Source organism: Semicossyphus pulcher, unplaced genomic scaffold, assembly GCF_022749685.1.
Source record: "Semicossyphus pulcher isolate SPU_LCO1_2020_fin unplaced genomic scaffold, fSemPul1.0.p SCAF_19, whole genome shotgun sequence".
NCBI classification, from domain to species: domain Eukaryota; kingdom Metazoa; phylum Chordata; class Actinopteri; order Labriformes; family Labridae; genus Semicossyphus; species Semicossyphus pulcher.
In genome coordinates this window covers 714,878-735,000 of record NW_027211692.1, presented here as the reverse complement: position 1 = coordinate 735,000, position 20,123 = coordinate 714,878, and the positions used below count along the sequence as shown (strand labels likewise).

General features: G+C 46.3%; 2 protein-coding genes across 2 annotated transcripts in view; one reads left to right on the top strand and one right to left on the bottom strand.

The window, feature by feature from the left end:
• arrb1 (arrestin, beta 1) overlaps nt 1-12,983 on the top strand; it is a 19,801-nt gene extending 6,818 nt beyond the window's left edge. The window contains exons 2-16 of the mRNA XM_069668007.1: nt 829-859; nt 1,490-1,550; nt 1,694-1,738; nt 2,624-2,820; nt 3,371-3,430; nt 4,216-4,283; nt 4,427-4,562; nt 4,850-4,934; nt 5,012-5,084; nt 5,156-5,293; nt 6,589-6,672; nt 8,547-8,570; nt 8,742-8,812; nt 10,729-10,777; nt 11,818-12,983. Of these exons, the coding sequence (XP_069524108.1) occupies nt 829-859; nt 1,490-1,550; nt 1,694-1,738; nt 2,624-2,820; nt 3,371-3,430; nt 4,216-4,283; nt 4,427-4,562; nt 4,850-4,934; nt 5,012-5,084; nt 5,156-5,293; nt 6,589-6,672; nt 8,547-8,570; nt 8,742-8,812; nt 10,729-10,777; nt 11,818-11,923 (1,228 nt within the window). The 3' untranslated portion in view covers nt 11,924-12,983. The remainder of the gene's footprint in view (nt 1-828; nt 860-1,489; nt 1,551-1,693; nt 1,739-2,623; nt 2,821-3,370; nt 3,431-4,215; nt 4,284-4,426; nt 4,563-4,849; nt 4,935-5,011; nt 5,085-5,155; nt 5,294-6,588; nt 6,673-8,546; nt 8,571-8,741; nt 8,813-10,728; nt 10,778-11,817) is intronic.
• A 383-nt stretch (nt 12,984-13,366) lies between these two features.
• Nucleotides 13,367-14,332, bottom strand: or55e1 (odorant receptor, family 55, subfamily E, member 1). Its single transcript, XM_069668959.1, has one exon. It carries the CDS (start codon nt 14,330-14,332, stop codon nt 13,367-13,369), a length of 966 nt encoding a protein of 321 aa, XP_069525060.1.
• Nucleotides 14,333-20,123: the final 5,791 nt, after the last annotated feature.

Genomic DNA, 20,123 nt, shown 5'->3' with positions numbered 1-20,123 from the left:
TAAAAACATGCTAAGAAGCTGCCAAAAGCAGCTAACACTGAGTGCAGGGGTCCCAGAGTTACCTCTTCAGTTTCACTCACAGTGGTGTCTGATGGCGTGCTCAGCGTCTATACAACTTGTCCACTCGTTTTAGACTGGAACGGCACGCGTCTACTCGCGCTGTTTCTCTCACGCTGCCGTTTATTTCCTAATCTGGAGTCTGAGTCACAGATTAGAAGAGACGCTGAGTAAAATCTGTCTGACGGAAAAAGAAGTAAATAATCTCACACTTGGTGACACTCAGGATCTGTTGTTTTGCCGTCGCCATCTTGGTTTTGGAGCACTTTTGGCAAAGTGACCACTTTCTGAAAAGAGTGTGGAGCTGTAGAGGAGAGAGGGGTCAGAGTTCAGCTGATACCGCACAGCTCCTTCTGTCGTTCTCACGCCTCATTTACCTTCACGGTCCTGCCTTGTCGCAGCAGCCTTGATTCCAAACCAGAACGTGGCCATCCGCCGAGATCCTCGGCTGTGGACTCGGAGGTGCTGACCGTCTGGACCGCTTCACCTCAGTGTGAGCCGGAGGTCACAGTCTGATGAGGCAAACAGAACCACATCATCTGCAAAGAGACCAAACTGGACCCTGTCTTTTAACTGTCTTGTATAACACTAAACTTAAATGATGAAGCAATAAAACTCAGCAGAGTATGACTTTAGGTTCTTTGTGTGTGAGATATCGACATGTAGGAAACACGTCAGAACCTTCAGGACGAGGTGACGATAAGCTGCAGAAGTGTAACAAGATCAAACTGCTGCTCAGATTCACTGACCTGCTTTTCTCTCTGTTTTTAGGGTGTTTAAGAAAGCCAGTCCCAATGGAAAGGTGAGTCCCCTTCCTCTATAACCTACACCTCAAAATCTGAAGAGATATTAAAGTCTTAAGCTTGCAGCTTAAACATGACTGTAATGGCTTTTAACCCTTTGAGGTACAACCACTCAGAGTTCCTCTCTCTGTTTCTGACTCAGATTGTTATTCTCAGTAACCGACAACACTTCTGTTACAATCTACTACAAACTAACTCATCGACTGACTCAGCAGCAGAGCAGCAGCTCCTGTGTCCTGTGAGCTTAAATCAGTGTTTTTCTGAATGGAGTCTGGTGTGTGTGCAGAGAGCGATGTAACGTCTGTGTGTGGTTAAAACAATCATCTTCCTCTGTCACAAAAAGGTCTATCTCTGTAGGGATCCTTTCTGTCATGTTGTCACACACTTAGAAGAACAATCTGAGCCTGTCAGTGGAAACAACAAGAACTTTTAGTGGACGACCTTTGACCCATCAAGGATTATGTTGCAGCCATTACAGCCTGTTTCACTGCTGCAGGGTGAACACATCTGCTGGAGACATTCAAACATAAAATGTTTTTTAAAAAAAAACTGTAATTCCCCTTTAAGGTCACCATGTGCTGTACTGACAGTCAACTCTGATTGGCTGATCTTACGTGTTCCTCCCTCAGCTCACTGTCTACCTGGGGAAGAGAGACTTCGTGGACCACGTGGACCTGGTGGAACCTGTCGGTGAGATCAGTTTTACTAGTACTGATTATTGGACTGAAGAGTCCTTCTGCTGTTGGCTCTTCAACAGCTGCTGACATCAGTGTGGATACTGGAGAGAAACACTGATGACACCTCCGGCTTTTTGTTGACTTTCCTTCCTGCAGATGGCGTCGTCCTGATCGACCCAGAGTACCTGAAGGAGAGGAAAGGTGAGAAACCCAGACCTCCAGTCTGTTAATATAGAAAGAGAACAATAGATGGTTAAATATTGTTAATGCAAGAACATGAACAGAACCCAAACTTCATTATGATTGTTTTATAATACAGTTTGTTGTTAGTGTTAAACAGTTCTTCTTGAAGTATTAAGCCGATCATTCAAGTGTCAAATATTTTAATCTCTTGATGTGCCAGCTGACAGGTTGACGTATAGAGTCATTAAATACCTTTAAAGTACCGACCATGAGTACATTTTTTATTCTAGTAAACAAACTCTTTGCAGGGTGCTAAGAAAAAGTTCTGAAGATCTTGATGGAGTCCAGATTCCTCTGAATCCCTGGCCTGAGGTGTTCCTCACGGCTCTGAACTCGGTCCAATCCTGTTCTTCATTCATTTGCTTCTGTTAGGTCACATTGTCAGCCAGATGTACTCGAATCTAAGCAAGTAGGAAAGCATCCGAATCACCACTCAAACTTGATGAAGCATACATCATTAGGAAGCCCAACAGCTTATCAACGATCCCCGTATCCCCGTGACGACGTTTCACACCACAGTAAACTGAAAACCTTGTGTGAGCACATTATTGTACAGTTGAAGGAGCAGTTTAACATTTAGATATCTTTGACTGCTATCTCTTGTTCTTATCTTCAATAAGTCATGGAGTTCCTCAGGGAAGCTCCCTGGAGCCTCGTGTTTTTCTTTTAAACTTTTTAAAGGTTTAAAGGATTTTTGTGGCTCCAGCACAGAGAAAGCAGCTGGAAGTGTTTAGCCTATCTTTGCACAAACACTTGAAACATCTAGCGTAGCAGCATCAAAATGTTTCCACATGTTACAGTTCATATATCGGGATGTGGTTTTGTGTTTCTTGTTCCCATCAGTGTTTGTGACTCTGACGTGTGCGTTCCGTTATGGTCGTGAGGATCTGGACGTCCTTGGATTGACGTTTCGGAAAGACCTGTTTGTGGCGAACATCCAGGCGTTTCCTCCACTGCCCGAAGAGAAGAAGAGTCTGACTCGTCTTCAGGAACGCCTGATTAAAAAACTGGGGGAACATGCCCATCCATTCACTTTCGAGGTACCGAACCTGCAGTCATGAACTGTGACTAGACTACAGTGTTTCATCCTTCATTTATTAGTGATTCATCTTGATAGAGCTAGCCAACATGATTAACCTTCATGAAGAACTTGTTGCTCTGTATTTTTCCCATCACATGTCACTCATTAATAGTTCGAGATGGTGTCTGATATTTTAATTAATGGAGCTTGAAGGGATACTACCTTGTTTTAAAGACAATCTTCCTAAGAAGACGACGTCAGTAGAAACAACCGTAGTTTGAAATATAATTATAGTTTGAAACAAGCACCAGCTCGACCCTCCATACCTGCCTCAGTTTCACGTTTCCACCGCTGGTATTTTCCCCAGGGACCAGAGTGTAACTGAAGGACGTTCATTGGTTAATTTTCTCCTGATCTGGGGTCAGTACAGAAACTGCAGGGCAAGGATGAACATTTGTGATTGTTGATTACTTGTCACATTTTGAGTCGTCCTCATGGTTTGTCTAAATGAAATATGTGCAGCTATAATGACACTGCTCTCAGCTTCGTTTCACTTCCTGTGTTTCCAGATTCCTCTGAACCTGCCGTGCTCCGTCACCCTGCAGCCGGGCCCGGAGGACACCGGGAAGGTAAGACGCTCAGCCTTAACTTTAACCTCGCTCTCATATCCAGCTTCACCCTTCACCAAACTTTATATATGAGGAGGTCTGATTGAGGGCTGCACGGTGGTGCAGTGGTTAGCGCTGCCACCTCACAGCTGGAAGGTTCCTGGTTAAAACCCCGGTTCAGACGTAGCGGGCCTTTCTGTGTGCAGTCTGCATGTTCTCCCTGTGCATGCATGGGTTCCCTCCGGGTACTCCGGCTTCCTCCCACAGTCCAAACACATGCTCGTTAGGTTCACTGGTGACTCTAAACTGTCCGTAGGTGTGAGTGTGAGCGTGAAAGGTTGTCTGTCTCTGTGTGTCAGCCTGTGATTGACTGGTGACCTGTCCAGGTGTAACCCCGCCTCTCGCCCAATGACAGCTGGGATAGACTCCAGCCCTACCGAGACCCTGAACAGGATAAGAGGGATGGATGGATGGATTTTTTTTTTTACACATTTTATGTTTGAATGTCTCCAGTCGATGTGTTCATCCTGCAGCAGTGAAACAGGCTGTAATGGCTGCAACATAATCCTTGATGGGTCAAAGGTCGTCCACTAAAAGTTCTTGTTGTTTCCACTGACAGGCTCAGATTGTTATTCTAAGTGTGTGACAACATGACAGAAAGGATCCCTACAGAGATAGACCTTTTTGTTACAGAGGAAGATGATTGTTTTAACCAGAACTAAAGAGGAAGGAAGAAGAAACAAAGCAGTCTGGTGTGTTTGAGGAGCGAGCTGTAACGTCTGTTTGCTCTTCTCGTTTGTCTTCAGGCCTGTGGAGTCGACTTTGAGGTGAAAGCTTTCTGTGCAGAAAATGTTGAAGAAAAGATTCACAAAAGGTAAAAGAGAGTGAGCTGCAGTCTGACAGGGAGTAATACACACCCACACTATGACACCCATTATTAATGTATGCAGGTACACCATCAGTGAATATCAGTGATTTAACGTCAGCAGCAGCATGAGTGTCGTGTTATGTCTGCAGGAACTCGGTGCGTCTGGTGATCAGGAAGGTGCAGTACGCTCCGGAGAAACCCGGTCCTCAGCCCACCGCAGAGACCACCAGACAGTTCCTGATGTCGGACAAACCCCTGCACCTGGAGGCCTCTCTGGACAAAGAGGTAACACCTGAGACCAACCAGCTCACACTCACAAGCCAAGGTATCAATAAGGATGCTAATTTTGGCTAGCTTAAACCAAGCTTTTAACAAAGTGTACTTACTTAAGAGAAGGAGCCCTGACTCCCCGGAGTCGTTTATTACAACCGAACACAGTAAACAGTTCAATAAGTCACTCTGAGATGAAGAGGATGGAAGAAGAAAGACTCCAGTACGACTCCTTTAGATTTAAGCTGTAGTGCAGATCTTCCAGCTGTGAGCGCCGTGTGTTTGTGCCTGTTGTCTCTCAGATCTATTACCACGGAGAGCCAATCAGCGTCAACGTTCACGTCACCAACAACACAAACAAGACCGTGAAGAAGATGAAGATCTCAGGTACCTCGGAGCACCTGTCTGTCTCTCTGTCTCTCTCTCTCCGGTGTGTTATTGAACAGTGATCTGTGTTTCCACAGTGCGGCAGTACGCAGACATCTGCCTGTTCAACACGGCTCAGTACAAATGTCCAGTGGCCACCGAGGAGTCCGAGTGAGTTTCTGGAACGTTCCGTTGATCCTTTCTTTGAGTTCACTCTCCATTAAAATGTTTTTCTGTTTCAGTGACGTTGTTGCTCCCAGTTCAACGTTCTGCAAAGTTTTCACTCTGACCCCGTTTCTGGCCAACAACCGAGAGAAACGCGGCCTCGCGCTGGACGGGAAACTGAAGCACGAGGACACAAACCTGGCATCCAGCACTCTGTGAGCCCCGCAGCATCATGACACCGTCAGCTCAAATGTAGCTCTCTGATCCCTCCAGAACTCTCAGTGTAAATGTTGTGATCCATCTGTGCCATCGATGGTCATGGCCCATGTGTATAAGTGCATTTGTGACTGAATGTGTACAGAAACATGAGTTTGTCTGCAAGCGAGTACAAGGGACAAAAAGCACCAACTAAACTTTCATTAACAGTCAGACAAATCTTGTCAGGTCAAAGCTGGTGCTTGTTTTCTTTTCCTCACCTCACTAGCTTCCTGCGTTCCTGTCTTTTTTACCTTTGAGATGTTTGGGTAAATATACTTTGAAAGGATGACACTCCTACTCCCAAAAACAAACATGCATCTCAAAGCTAGTTTAGAGGTGCTTCAACTTCAACTTCAACTTCAACTTTAACTTTAACTTTATTGTCCCCTGAGGGAAATTTGCTTTGCAGGCAGGTAAAAAACATAAAACAAAGAAAACACAATCAATCAAATTTAGATACAACACTGAAATGGATAAGGACAACGGAAGGCAGTACCATCATTACATTGTTGAGAAATAAATGCATAATAACTGTTGTGTAATGGCTTGTGTTGTGAAGGAATCTTTCATCCTGTTGGATTTAAATCTAAATCTCCTGCCAGAGGGCAGGGGCTCAAACTCGGCATGGAGAGGATGATCAGGACACTGTCTGATGTCCTGAGCCTTAGAGTTTACCCTCCTGCAAAAGGTTGTAGGCAGATCAGGAAGCGTAACACCAATGATTTTCCTGGGAACTTTAACAATGTGTCCTTACCTCTTTTTACCTCCTAATGAGAGGCTGCCAAACCAGCAGATGATGGCAAAGGTCAGGACAGATTCAAACAATGTCGGAGTTTTCATTAAAAGGCAGCTTATTGTCAACGACCACGCCAAGGTACTTAAAGGTGGTGACACGCTCCACACCCACACGATCAATACAGACGAAAAAAAGACTCATAACAGTAAGCACACTCACATTCACCCTCCTGCCGGTCGCTACACGAGCAGCGCCCCACCCGCATTACTGCTGCCAGCTGGATTAGAGGGTAAAAGGGGCGTGGCTTTAGGGCAAGAAGTGACATTCAGGCACCATTCCACTCGATGGTATGAAAGAGACATTGAATAGGATCTGATCATTTGTGAATGTGACTAAACTTCAGACAATAAAACGAACAAACCAATCAGCAGAGTGAGGGTGGAGAGGGGGGGGGGTTAGAGTTTGATTCCAACATCATGAGAGGAAGTGACTGGCTGCTGTTCTCTGTCTCTGTAGGTTAAGAGAAGGAGCCAATAAGGAGATCCTCGGCATCATCGTGTCGTACAAAGTCAAGGTGAAGCTGGTCGTGTCCCGAGGCGGGTCAGTGCAACGTTATGTTCAACTTTGTAGTGGCGTATGTAGTGCCATGCTTAGTGATGTACGTAGTGGCTGTAACGCTCATTGATGCTCTGAGATGCTCTGTAACACTCTGTAACGCTCTGAGACGCTCTGTAACGCTCTGTAACACTCTGAGACACTCTGTAACGCTCTGAGATGCTCTGTGATGCTCATTGATGCTCTGAGATGCTCTGTAACACTCTGTAACGCTCTGAGACGTTCTGTAACGCTCTGTAACACTCTGAGACACTCTGTAACGCTCTGAGATGCTCTGTAACGCTCTGTAACGCTCTGAGACACTCTGTAACGCTCTGTAACGCTCTGAGACGCTCTGAGACGCTCTGTAACGCTCTGAGATGCTCTGTGACGCTCTGTAACGCTCTGAGACACTCTGAGACGCTCTGTAATGCTCTGAGACGCTCTGAGATGCTCTGTTACGCTCTGAGATGCTCTGTAACGCTCGGTAACACTCGGTAACACTCAGTAACGCTCTGTAACGCTCTGTAACGCTCTGAGACGCTCTGTAACGCTCTGAGATGCTCTGTAACGCTCTGAGATGCTCTGTAATGCTCTGAGACGCTCTGTAACGCTCTGTAACGCTCTGAGATGCTCTGAGACGCTCTGTAACGCTCTGAGATGCTCTGTAACGCTCTGTAACGCTCTGAGATGCTCTGTAACGCTCGGTAACACTCTGTAACACTCTGTAACGCTCTGAGACGCTCTGTAACGCTCTGAGACGCTCTGTAATGCTCTGTAACGCTCTGAGACGCTCTGAGACGCTCTGAGATGCTCTGTAACGCTCTGAGATGCTCTGTAACGCTCGGTAACACTCGGTAACGCTCTGAGATGCTCTGTAACGCTCGGTAACGCTCGGTAACACTCGGTAACGCTCGGTAACACTCGGTAACGCTCTGTAACGCTCTGAGATGCTCTGTAACGCTCTGTAACGCTCTGAGACGCTCTGAGACGCTCTGAGACGCTCTGTAACGCTCTGAGATGCTCTGTAACGCTCGGTAACACTCTGTAACACTCTGTAACACTCTGAGACGCTCTGAGACGCTCTGTAACGCTCTGTAACGCTCTGTAACACTCGGTAACGCTCTGTAATACTCTGAGACACTCTGTAACGCTCTGAGACGCTCTGAGACGCTTGGTAAGGCTCGGTAACACTCAGTAACACTCTGTGCCGCTATGAGACACTATGTAACGCTCTGTGACGCTATGAGCTATCTGTGACGCTCTGTAACGCCCTGAGACACTCTGAAATGCTCTGAGATACTCTGAAATGCTCTGAGATGGTCTGTAATGCTCTGTAACGCTCTGAGACGCTCTGAGATGCTCGGTAATGCTCTGAGACACTCTGACACACTCTGTAACGCTCTGAGACACTCTGTAACGCTCTGAGACACTCGGTAAGGCTCTGTGACACTCTGAGACACTCTGTAGCGCTCTGAGACACTCGGTAAGGCTCTGAGACACTCTGAGACACTCTGAGACACTCTGTAACGCTCTGAGACACTCTGTAACGCTCAGTAACGCTCTGAGATGGTCTGTAATCCTCTGTGGCACTCTGTAACGCTCTAAGACACTCTGTGATGTCCTGTAACGCTCTGAGACACTCTGTGATGCTCTAAGACGCTCTGAGGCGCTCTGAAACACTCTGTAACGCTCTGTAACGCTCTGAGATGCTCGGTAACGCTCTGAGATGGTCTGTAATGCTCTGTGGCGCTCTGTGATGCTCTGAGACGCTCTGAGGCGCTCTGTAACGCTCTGTAACGCTCTGTAACGCTCTGAAGCACTCTGTGACGCTATGTGCCGCTGAACAACTAAAGCTGTTTCATGTTTATTGATTTCAGGCTCCTGGGAGATCTGGCAGCCAGGTAACCTTTCACATTCTATCATTTATACACACCTCACACTGGGATTTACAAAGGTCTCCTGAATGCCTTACTGAGCATGCTCGCTTCTAGCACTCACACAAATAGCTGTCTGTAATAAAGCTGCTGTGGTGCTTTTATGGCCTGTAAGACATCCCATGTTCTGTCCTTCAGTGACGTCTCCGTGGAGCTGCCTTTCACATTAATGCACCCGAAGCCGCTGGAGGAATCCCTCTACAGAGACGGTCAGTGTTTACAACACTCTCACGTCCCAGCAGCCTTTGAACGCTTCAGCTCTTCTACACAGACAAACTTGAACTTCTCTTCACAAACACACGTTCTCTGACATATAACTGAATGAATCCAGTCTTTGTGCTTACATTTAAACTATCATCATTATAAATTAGTTAAAAATAGTCCAACTTTCCCTTTAAGCCGTTAGATACCCCCACATGTGATACAAATGAAACAGCTCAATATACAGAGTAGTTACACAGAAATGAAAGATTTAGAGATAAACATAAAAAATCTGTAAATATGGAATTAAATGAATATACAGTTGAGGTCAAAATCATTAGCCCCCCTGATGCTAACAGTCAGTTGTGTGTCCTTTTTGCTGGATAACGGCGTGCAGTCATTTGTTGTGGTTTGTAACGAGTCTCTGACACATCTCCTGAGGAATGCCAGCCCACTCTTCTTTGGCAAATCTTTCAAGCTCCTCCAGATGTGATGTCTTCTGGCATGGACCCTGGTCAGTTCACCCCACAGATTTCAGTGGGATTCAAGTCAGGGCTTCGTGCAGGCCAGTCAATAACGTTCACTTTGGTTTTCTGGAGGTAGTTCTTCACCAGGAGCGACGTGTGTTTTGGGTAGTTGTCATGTTGGAAGACAAAGCAACGACCCAGACGCAGTTCTGCTGCTGACTGCTCGAGGTTTTCTTTCAAAATCTTCACATATCCTTCTTTCTTCATGATTCCTTCAACCTTGACGAGATTCCCAGTTCCAGACGCACTGAAGCATCCCCACAGCGTGATCGTCCCACCAGCGTGTTTAACTGTTGGGACGGCGATCTTTGGGTTATATGCCTCTCCCTTCTTCCTCCAAACATGAGTCTCTACGGCCAAAGAGCTCCAGTTTGGTCCCATCTGGCCAAAGCACACGCCTCCAGTGTGCATAATCTTTCTGCAGATTGTCCTTAGCATACTTCAGTCTGGCTTGAAGGTGTCTCTTCTGTAGAGGTGGAGTTTTTCTTGGCCTGCATCCTCGCAGTCCATGTCTGTGCAGAGCTCTCCTGACTGTCTTGTTTGACACTACAATTCCTGACTCATTAACGCTGAAGTGATTAACTCGTGTTTTGGTAGTTGTTCTCGGGTGTTTACACACATCTCTCACTCGTGTTCTTTCGGGGGTCTTTGAAATCTTTCTCTTCCTCTGCCAGACTTGTTCTGTGTTGTGTGGCTCTCTTTGAGTTTCTCAGTGATACTTCTCACTCCACTACTTGACACTTGGAAACGCTGTGATAACTTTGTGCATCCTTCTCCTGCTTTTTCTCCTGTTTTGGGCGTGATGCTTCTCAAGTGACAGCTCAAACCCTGAATGAGTTTTTATTCTGTGTGTGTAGGACAACCCTCCGTTTTAACTTGATTGATTGATTACAAGCTGTGAGCATGACAAAGCTAAAGCACAGGATTGCACAACAGCTGTTTGTGCTTTGGCTCAATAAAAAGGTCAGTTCTTAGGGGGGCTAATCATTTTGACTGTATATTCATTATATATGTGCAAATAGTTCCATACGTATATTCCTGGAATGAACACATTAATGACACTGCTCAGAGGCTGTGACTATATCGTTCACTCGACCGCTGAAGGAGCACAAATAAACTAATCCTGATTCAGATTCAGTCAATACATCTGATCGGCCGGGAGTGCTGTGAGCAGACAGGAAGCGTTTCTTCAAAATAAAATACCAGAAAATCTTTGCACATTTAAAACAACCTGAGCTGATCAGAGACCAAAGATAGGGGCGATTTCTGAATACACCAAACGCAGCTCAGTCTGTGAACGTCTCTAACATGCATCCCTCTGTCTGTCTGTCTGTCTGTCTGTGTGCCTGTCTGTCTGCCTGTCTGTCTCTCTGTCTCTCCCTCTCTCTCTGCTGCAGCTGCAGATGAAGCTCCGATCGACACAAACCTGATTGAGTTTGACACAAAGTAAGCAACCGTCTCTCTCTCTGTCTGCCTGTCTGTCTATTTGTCTGACTGTCTGTCTGTCTGTCTGTCTGTCTGTCTATCTGTCTGACTGTCTGTCTGCCTGCCTGCCTGTCTGTCTGCCTGTCTGTCTGTCTGTCTGTCTGCCTGTCTGACTTTCTGTCTGACTGTCTGTCTGCCTGCCTTTCCGTCTACCTGTCTGCCTGCCTGTCTGTCTGTCTGTCTGTCTGACTCTCTGTCTACCTATCTTCCTGCCTGTCTGTCTGTCTGTCTGTCTGTCTACCTGTCAGCCTGCCTGTCAGTCTGCCTGTCTGACTGTCTGTCTACCTGTCTGCCTGTCTGTCAATCTGTCTGTCTATCTGTCTATCTGTCTATCTGTCAATATGTCTGTCTATCTGTCTATCTGTCTATCTGCCTGTCTGTCTGTCGATACGCTGTCTCTGAGAGGTTTTCCTGCTGAAAGCTGATCTGTGTCGACTCGTCTCCTGAGTCTCGGCTTTAATGCTGCAGCAGGAAATGGAAACTCATCCTGCTGTCAGGACACACACACACACACACACACACACACACTCTGCAGCTCATCCTCTCAGCCTCACATTACATCCCAGAGCTTCAGTCAAATCCTTTGTGTCACAGCAGAGCGATTGAAGAGGGGAACTCTCTTACATTAAAGTGGATCGACAGTTACAGCACAACTGTAAATATCTTCAGACAGAAGACGTGGCTCATTCAGTCACGTGATGCTCACAGTGACAGTGGGAGCAGGAATAACCCAGTGTTTGTGGTGATGCAGGAACATGTGGTCACAGTCTGCAGGAGTACTTCCTGTCACCACCCTGATGCTCGGAGCTGAGGATGCTTTTCAGTTTGAGCTGGTCCATCGTTTCTTTGGTTACTTAGAAAGAGCTAGGCTAACAGTTTCCCCCTGCTTCCAGTCTTTGTGCTAAGCTAGGTCAGAGCAGATCTTGTACCCGACATGAAAGCAAGCCGTCCGTCTCCTCATGTCAGACACTTGACTCCTCCTCTCTGTCTCTCTCTTTTAGCGACGACGACATCATCTTCGAAGACTTTGCCCGCCAGCGACTGATTGGGGCGAAGGATGACGAAGACGAGGAGCCGGTGGACTCGCCCAAACTGGACGACAGATAGAGGCACAAGCGTCACCGCCGCACCGCTGCTGTTGTTGTTTAGCTGCTGTTTGTAGTGAGGAGCTAACGGAGGTCACCTTTAGGTCAAACCACAGTGTGGACACCCTTTAAACGACGGGCGGCGCCGTGTTTGTGTTTCGTTCATGTTTGTCCTCTCTCTGAGTGCCGCAGCGTAGACGTCGGTCGTGTTTTCAGACAGAGCAGCTCTCCTCTCCTCCGCCGGCTGCAGATGTGGAGCAGCGGCGGCGGCGTAACGGCGGCTGGTAGCATGCCTCTAATGTCTCTTTGTTCTCCGTGTTTCCATTAGAGACCCGACAGCTCGTGCTGAGATTAGTTTCAGTCAGACAAACAACAACACTGCCAGCCTTGGTTGATGTGGACCACTTCAGCACAACATGGACGCAGAGCTGCAGAGCGCCAAGAAACGAGTCGCCTGTAGGACGACCCGACGGCACCTGAACCTCAGAGAGTAACCAATCAGCTGAGAGGAACGGGGGCCTCGTGTGCATGACATCACTACTTTATATGGTTTATAAATATCATGAATAATCAGCCTTTGTAGACGAAGGTCGAGTGTAACGGTTTGTTTTTATACGCTGATCGTTTTTCAGACCGACAGGACTCAGATGGATTTCCTTCCTTCACTCTCTGCTGGTTTCTTCTTCTCTCCACTAGAGGGCGCTAACTCCACAGACTGCTCCTTCAAAGTAACAGGCCTGAGTTCTGTCTGCTGCCTGACGTTCAGAGAGACCAAACCAACAGGGAGGAAATCAGTTTGAGTCCTGATGGGAAAAAAACGATCGAGGATTTGTTGTAAAAGTTTTTTATGTGACAGATCAGCAGACGTCGTTCAAGCCTGTCATCACATTGATTTTACAAAACACAGTTTATGAGTAACTTTAAAATACAGCAGTGACAATGATGTGTTATAAGTGTGTGTGTGTGTGTGTGTGTGTGTGTGTGTGAGAGAGACAGATGACAGAGAGCAGTGTGTCACTCCGAATTAATCTGTTTTTTTCACTGTAACTCCACATCACAGAATAAAGATCAAACTGCACAAATGTCTTTAACAATCTTTTAATTGGCTTTTATTTTGACGGGCTTCAGGAGGAAACCTGTGTCCTCCACTGCATGTTTAATGAGAGGACGTGTGTGGCACGTGCGTGTGTTCGTGCGTGTGTTCGTGTGTGTGTGTGTGTGTTTTATTGCCACAGCCTACCGCAGTACAACTTCCTGTTTTGTTCACGTATGAAAACATTTGAGTTCTTTTCAATCCTTTCAGTAACTCTTCATCAGTACTGGTCATCATTAATCTGATTGTTGTTTGGTCCACCAGGGACATGATGATGTCATAATAAAGCACATTTAAAACTTGGTGAACAAACTGAACACAGAAATGACTTTTCTGTAAGTGAAAAAAAGAGGAGGAAACGTGTCACGTGTGTCATTTAGGAGAAACTTTCACCGCCATCGTTTTAAAAATCTTCAAGAATCCGTTTCGTATTTCTTTGGTCCGAACGCCGTAGATGACGGGGTTGACGGTGGCGGGGAACAGGATGTACATGAGACCCATGAAGGTGTTGACGTCCGTCGGTATGGAGATGTTCAGGTTGTGGGAGAGGAACGTGACGCTTCCCACCAGGTAGAAACACATCATGACGATCAGGTGAGTGCCGCAGGTGTGAAACGCCTTCCAACGGTCCTCTCCAGCTGCCGCCGCCCGCAGGACGACGCTCAGGATCTTCATGTAGGAGAAGAAGATGAGTGGGATGTCCATGCCCACGAAGCAGACGATGACAGCGAGGCCGGCGGCGCTGCTTCTCTCCGTGCTATCACAGGCCAGGCTGACCAGCGCCATGTGGTCGCAGTAGCAGTGCTGGATCGTGTTGGAGCCGCAGAACTGCAGCGAACCAGCCAAACCCACCAGCGTGCCCATGATGGCGCCGCTGCGGACCAGAGTGAAGAGCAGCAGCTTCACGAACATGGTCGAGTCGATGATTTTGGTGTAGCGCAGCGGCTGGCAGATGGCCACGTAGCGGTCCAGCGCCATGGCCAGCAGCAGCGTGGACTCCAACGAGGACAGGAAGTGAGTGAAGAACATCTGAGTCAGACAGCCAGCCAATGAGATGTGGTCCCAGTCGAAGAGGAGGCTGAAGACCATGTTGGGGATGATGGTGGTCACCACGAGGATGTCGACGATGCAGAGCGTGCAGATGAGCAGGTACATGGGGCTGTGCAAACTCTCCACGCTGTGGACCACGTACACCAGCAGTGAGTTTCCCAGCAGCACCAGCAGGTACGACACGCAGAACGGCAGCGCCAGCAGCCGGCGGTGTCGGTGCAGCTCAGGGAAACCTCTGAAGACGAAGGTGCTGTGGGAGAAGTTCCTGCCCAGAGACGCCTCCAACATGGCGCCAAAGTCACCTGAGCAGAGATCAGACTGAGAGAGGTAAAACAACACGTTAATGCACAGTGAAAACCTCAGTGTGATCACTGAGCAGCAGATACTGACTGAATGTAAGAAAACCTGCAGTCTTAATGATGAACAGCAGGGGGCGTCTCCAGTCTGATCCTATAGAGGGTTAGGGTTAGTGAAATATTTCACTGACCTCGATCAGCCATCAGATGTTTGTGTCTGTTGTCGTCACCGCCTGCTGCTGAAAGAAAATATGCTTTAGTGATAAATACATGTAAACATTCACACTCAGCTCACAACAACAACAACAACAACAACAACAACAACAACACTCACCTTGTCAATGAAGACATTCCATGAGACACGTTTGTACTCACTTCTAAACACTATATATTCTGTAAACTTTACAATCATGACACAAAACAAGACATAAAAGTCCATATTTACTTTGCTTGTAAATAAATAAATAGATAATAAATAATCAGAGGCTTCATGGTAGACACTTCTTACAGCAGCTTTCATGCGCTGTTAGTTAGTGGTTCAAATTTAAAAGTCCAAAAACTGCACCATGAAACCGAGAACAGACAGCAGGTGTGTCAGAACTGTTAGAGATCAAAGCAATAATCAAAGTGTTTGATAAGACCTGTGTCACGTTCAAAGGGAGAAAGAGTTCAGTTTGTCTTTGCACAGCAGCAGCGACAGACACACGAACAGCAGGCGACGAGCTGTTCACACACTTTTGGTTACGCTACTGTCAGCCAAACTCAACACTTCCTGCTAGTTTTGCCTATTAAAAGCATGACAGTAAAGGTAGAGATGATGCTACGATGCTTTTAATGTGAAACATATTTGCAGGGGGAAAATATGAAGAACTGAAGGTTTAAATTTAAACTATAATTGAAAATAAGAATAATCTAATAAATATCATTTGGGAATCAAAAATAATCACAATCAATTATTGTTGAATGAATTAAAACAAAATATAAGAACTTTCCTACCTGCTCAGGTTGATCAGTCGGCCGTCAGGAGGAACTCTGTCCTCTCTGGCTTCATCTTATACCTGAAGTCCAAATGTCCCACGGGGAGACAGACCCCAAACGCAGCAGCAATCTAACTGGCTGAAACCAGTTTGGACCAATTAAAACGTCCTGAGCCCATTAGACCGGAGATCTCCAGAGTTTAATCAACTTGTTTCTTGTTTCCTGTTTCTGATCATTATTGTTTCAATGATTAAAGCAGAAATATTTCACGTGTGTCTCATTTCACTTTTCTTTGTCTTTCGGTTTAAACCGCCCACACGGGAACATTTACCGATTTTCTTCATCGTCTCTGAAACTAAACTGAAACTAAACTTTCTGGTTTTGGACAAAATAAGACTTTTAAAGATACAATCATGAAGATGTTCATGTAAATAAATGTCTGTAAGTCTCTCTCTCTCTCTGAATGAGGTAACACATGGTGACTGAGCCTATGGCCCACTGATGAAAGCCTTTACATTTGCAGTATATAGTATTATTATGGGCTGGGTGTCTGTGGCGGCGCCCAGTTAGTGACGCGTTCTCCATCAGCCAGCAGTGGTTGGTCTGCCAGAGAGGGTAGGCGGAGCTAAGCGGCTGCTTTTCCGCTCTCTGCAAGTGTTGCCAGTAAACAGTAATCTACTATGGCTGAACAAACAAAGAAAAGATGGATGACTACAGATACAACTTCAACAAGAAGTGAAAATCCAAAGAAGAAGAAACAAACTCGACGCTCAGATGAAGCAAACAGTCTGAAAAGGAAAGCGACCGTCAGCCAGGAAAATCAAGAGTTACAACCGGAGCCGACCGTGGACGTCACACATGCAGCACTGTCTGGATATCTGAAGTGTGCTCCTGCAGTTACTGTTTATCACCATTAGGGGGCGCCAAAGAGAACGACACTGAGATCTTCGGGATTTTATCTTTAAAGACTGAATGTTTTTACTATTTTGTTTCATTTTAAAGACTCAAACAAAAATCAGTTAATAAAACTTACATTAGCTGGTTTTGTTTATGACTGTATAAAAAGATGGCTGACATTACAGCTCAAACCCTCTCTATCGCCCCCTGCTGACTGGCTGCAGTATAGCTCATAAGCCCCGCCTCCTCCATGTTAACAGATGGGACATGAGTCAAACTATAAAATCAAAATACACGTCAAATACATTTTTCTCCAACATGGTTTCTGTCATTATAGTTAGTTCTTATCACGCTGATTTATGTCCAAGTGTTCATTTTTCTGACAAGTTTACTTTTAATTAGTTATTTGATGCTACAAAAAGGGGGTGTGGCCTCATGATTGACAGCTCTGTGGACAAATGGGGCTCCTGCAGCGTTCTGTTCCCGAGTAGCAGAGTAGAGGAGGAACGGCGAGAGGAGACGTAACTAACACTAACACTACAGTCATTGAACTTTCCATCAGCGTGAATATCTGCTTCAGACCGACACAAGAAGCTGTTCTGCTGCAGACTGAGCCCACCTGAGGGCTCCAACACGCCAAGGACACCTGAGGGCTCCGACACGCCAAGGACACCTGAGGGCTCCGACACGCCAAGGACACCTGAGGGCTCCGACACGCCAAGGACACCTGAGGGCTCCGACACGCCAAGGACACCTGAGGGCTCCGACACGCCAAGGACACCTGAGGGCTCCGACACGCCAAGGACACCTGAGGGCGCCGACACGCCGAGGACACCTGAGGGCTCCAACACGCCAAGGACACCTGTGGGCTCCAACACGCCAAGGACACCTGAGGGCTCCAACATGCCAAGGACACCTGAGGGCGCCGACACGCCAAGGACACCTGAGGACTGCAACATGCCAAGGACACAAGGTAAAGGTGTGTGTCGGGTAGAGGAAGGGGCGGGCCGATCTCTACTGCACACGCTCTGGACACAGATGACGTCATCAGCTCGCGATGGCAGCTGCAGTTTTCTTCTTCTTCTGCGTGTGTTCACCATGATGCTTTACTCGTCATTCTTCTCTAACTTTCAGACATTTTAAACGTGGAAATGTGCATGAAGAAAAACCCGACAGAAGTCACACAGATACTGCAGAGTGATAGAATAACAGTCTTTGTAATTAGCTTCGTTATGAAACAGTAAGTGAGAGGAGGCTCGTCGTTCCCTCCGAGGTTTCACCTGTTAAATGTAATGATTCTGCGGCTCGCTCCTCCAGGACTCTCAGTTTGTTGTCGTCTCTCTTGAAGCTAATTGGCCCCGAGGTCGAGGACAGAGTTTGGCTCCTGAGGAGGACGCAGGGATTCATTCTGCTGTTTCATTAGTCTGATGAGTCAGGTGCAGCTGTGATGAGAACACACCTGAGGAACATTACAGATGTTATCCTCAGACACATCCTGCTTGTTATTTCTCCTCTCTGCTCCGTTACTGAACGCACAGCCTGATCTGTGGTCCTTTAGACACAGTGTGTGTGACCACAGTCTCTGAGCCTGCTGTTCTTGTGTGGGGTTATTCGAGCGCGTTTGTTCGTCCCGAGAGCGCGACTCATTCACGTGTTCAGATTTTGTAAAACTGTCCCTCCTGTTTGTTTCACATTTTCTCTGTTTCTGCTCAAAGTGTTCGCTTGCACGGCGTTCTCTCTCACTCAAACCTACACGATAATGATCGACACTGAGACCAAGATGAAGTATCTCCGACATATTTTTATTCATGAACAAATTATTATTATTATCACAGTCACTTTATGTGAGAGTGGATCTACAGCGCTGCAGTACAAATGTATAATCCGCCCACACGCAGGTGACGATGTAAGCAACAAAGCCAGTGCAGAAAGAACTGTTTAAAATCCAGGAAATCAATGTGAATGACCGCTCGTGGTTCACCTGCAGTACCTTTAAGGGCCACCAGGGGGCCGTGGCTTCTGGGATCACTTTAATGTGAGGAAGCTTCGACATCATCGCTTCCTGCACGTCATCATTCACCGTTTATTTCGACAGGAAACACTTCTTTAATTATCAACGTCACTTTTTTGTGCAATTTAGTTTTTGGTTGTAAATTTCTGTGAAACAGAAACCGTGTTTTCTCCCACGTGGATGATGTTGAATGTTGTCTGACTGTCGCTCAGGTGTTCAGCGACATCACCTGACCTGAGTTTAATGTGCTTCTGATTCTCGCTCAGACGAAGAGAAATAAAAACATCTACACGCCTCAGACAGGAAGTGAACAATCCCAAAACAACCAGGCGTTTGCTGTGTTGGTCTGAGGAGTGATGTGAGGAAACAGCTCCATCTGGAGGACAGCTGAAGTATCACTGAGCTGCAATGTAGATGATCAATATCCAATATGACACCAAAGAAATGATCAATTATAATAACACATAAAGCGATGAAAAGTTTTTAATGATAACGATTAAGTAATAAAGAAACATAAGACATGACGCTTTAAGTTGCTGGAGGTTTGTGCCTGTTACAGGAAGTGTTTCTGTCTCATGGTGGATTCATGTTGGTCTCTGTGTGGGAGAAGCGAGCGCTGTCGACCTGCTCGGTTTGTGAAGAGTCCTCAGATAACTTTGATCAGGGTTAACACTGACACAGACAGACAGCCTGCTCTCACCTGTCAAAGTCTTTATTCTCATCATCTCTGACTGTTTTCCTCACACAGGAAGTGACATTCAAAAAGCTGGATGTTCCACAATAAAAGTCTTTGTGCTTTTGTCTTCATGTTTAATGTCTGAATGTCTTCTGTTGATTGACAGCTGAGGTGTCGACATGACGACGATCTCTGCTGCTTCTGACGACACAAACACTTTTATCTCTCCTCATAAATCATGTGAGAAAACATCAAACTTCCTTCAGTCAAATGGAGGCTGTGACCTTTGATCCCTGTTGCCATGGAGATGAACAGAATGTGGTTTTTCCTGCTTTGAGTTTTTACTTTCACTTCCTCTCGTTGAGACGCAGATCTGTTCTCCGTGTTGAAGCTTTGGTAAGTGACACTTTTCACTGTTTTAAAGACTCTCAGTCAGTTTAAGTGTAAACAGAGCTGTAAGCTAACAGTTAGCCACCAGGTGCGTTAGCTGCTCTGACTACAGTAGAAGTGCAGACAGCACAATGACTCTCTGTTAGCGTGCAGGCTATGCTAACCATGCTAACAGGACAGTGAGAGGCAGCAGTGAGGGCCTGTCTCTGAGCTCAGTCTGAGCTGATGAAGAAATCAAACAGTGAGATGTTGACCTGCAGCTCTGACACATGAGAGGAGCTGAAACACGAGTGAAACTGAGGGAACGTCATCGATTATTATTAACGTGTCAAACGTACAAATCATGACAGAATCAGTGTGATGTTCAGGAAGTCTTCAATGTGCTGATTATTGTGGTTAATCAATGAACTGTCGGGTGTGTTTGAAGGTTTTATCACTTTATGAGGTCCAATGAGCTCAAAGTCCTGCAGTAAAGCTCCTTTGATCAGATCAAACTTTATTGATCTGCAGAGACAAATTGAGACGTTTCATCAGAACAAAGACAGAAACAAGTTCACACAGAAACCAGTTTAAATGAAGTGGTTAGAGGTGACATAAAAAACAACATGGCCGCCTGTCATCTGAAGTAACACATCTGTTATGTTGGATTAAATAAAGTGAGATTCACACAAAGGGACAGAAGAGTCACGATCAGCTGCTTAGTTCTGCTGACGCTGAGCTGCAGCCGCTCTGACGTCTCCTGGCTGCTTGTAACGGGGCCCCTGATGGGGGCGGGGTCCTCCTCCAGGTGTCTGCAGGTACATCTGATGTTTGCAGACTGACAGTGAGGTG

What these genes read in the sequence shown, in the direction of transcription:
- or55e1 (XM_069668959.1), bottom strand. Translation starts at nt 14,332, where the DNA reads ATGTTGGAGGCGTCTCTGGGCAGGAACTTCTCCCACAGCACCTTCGTC.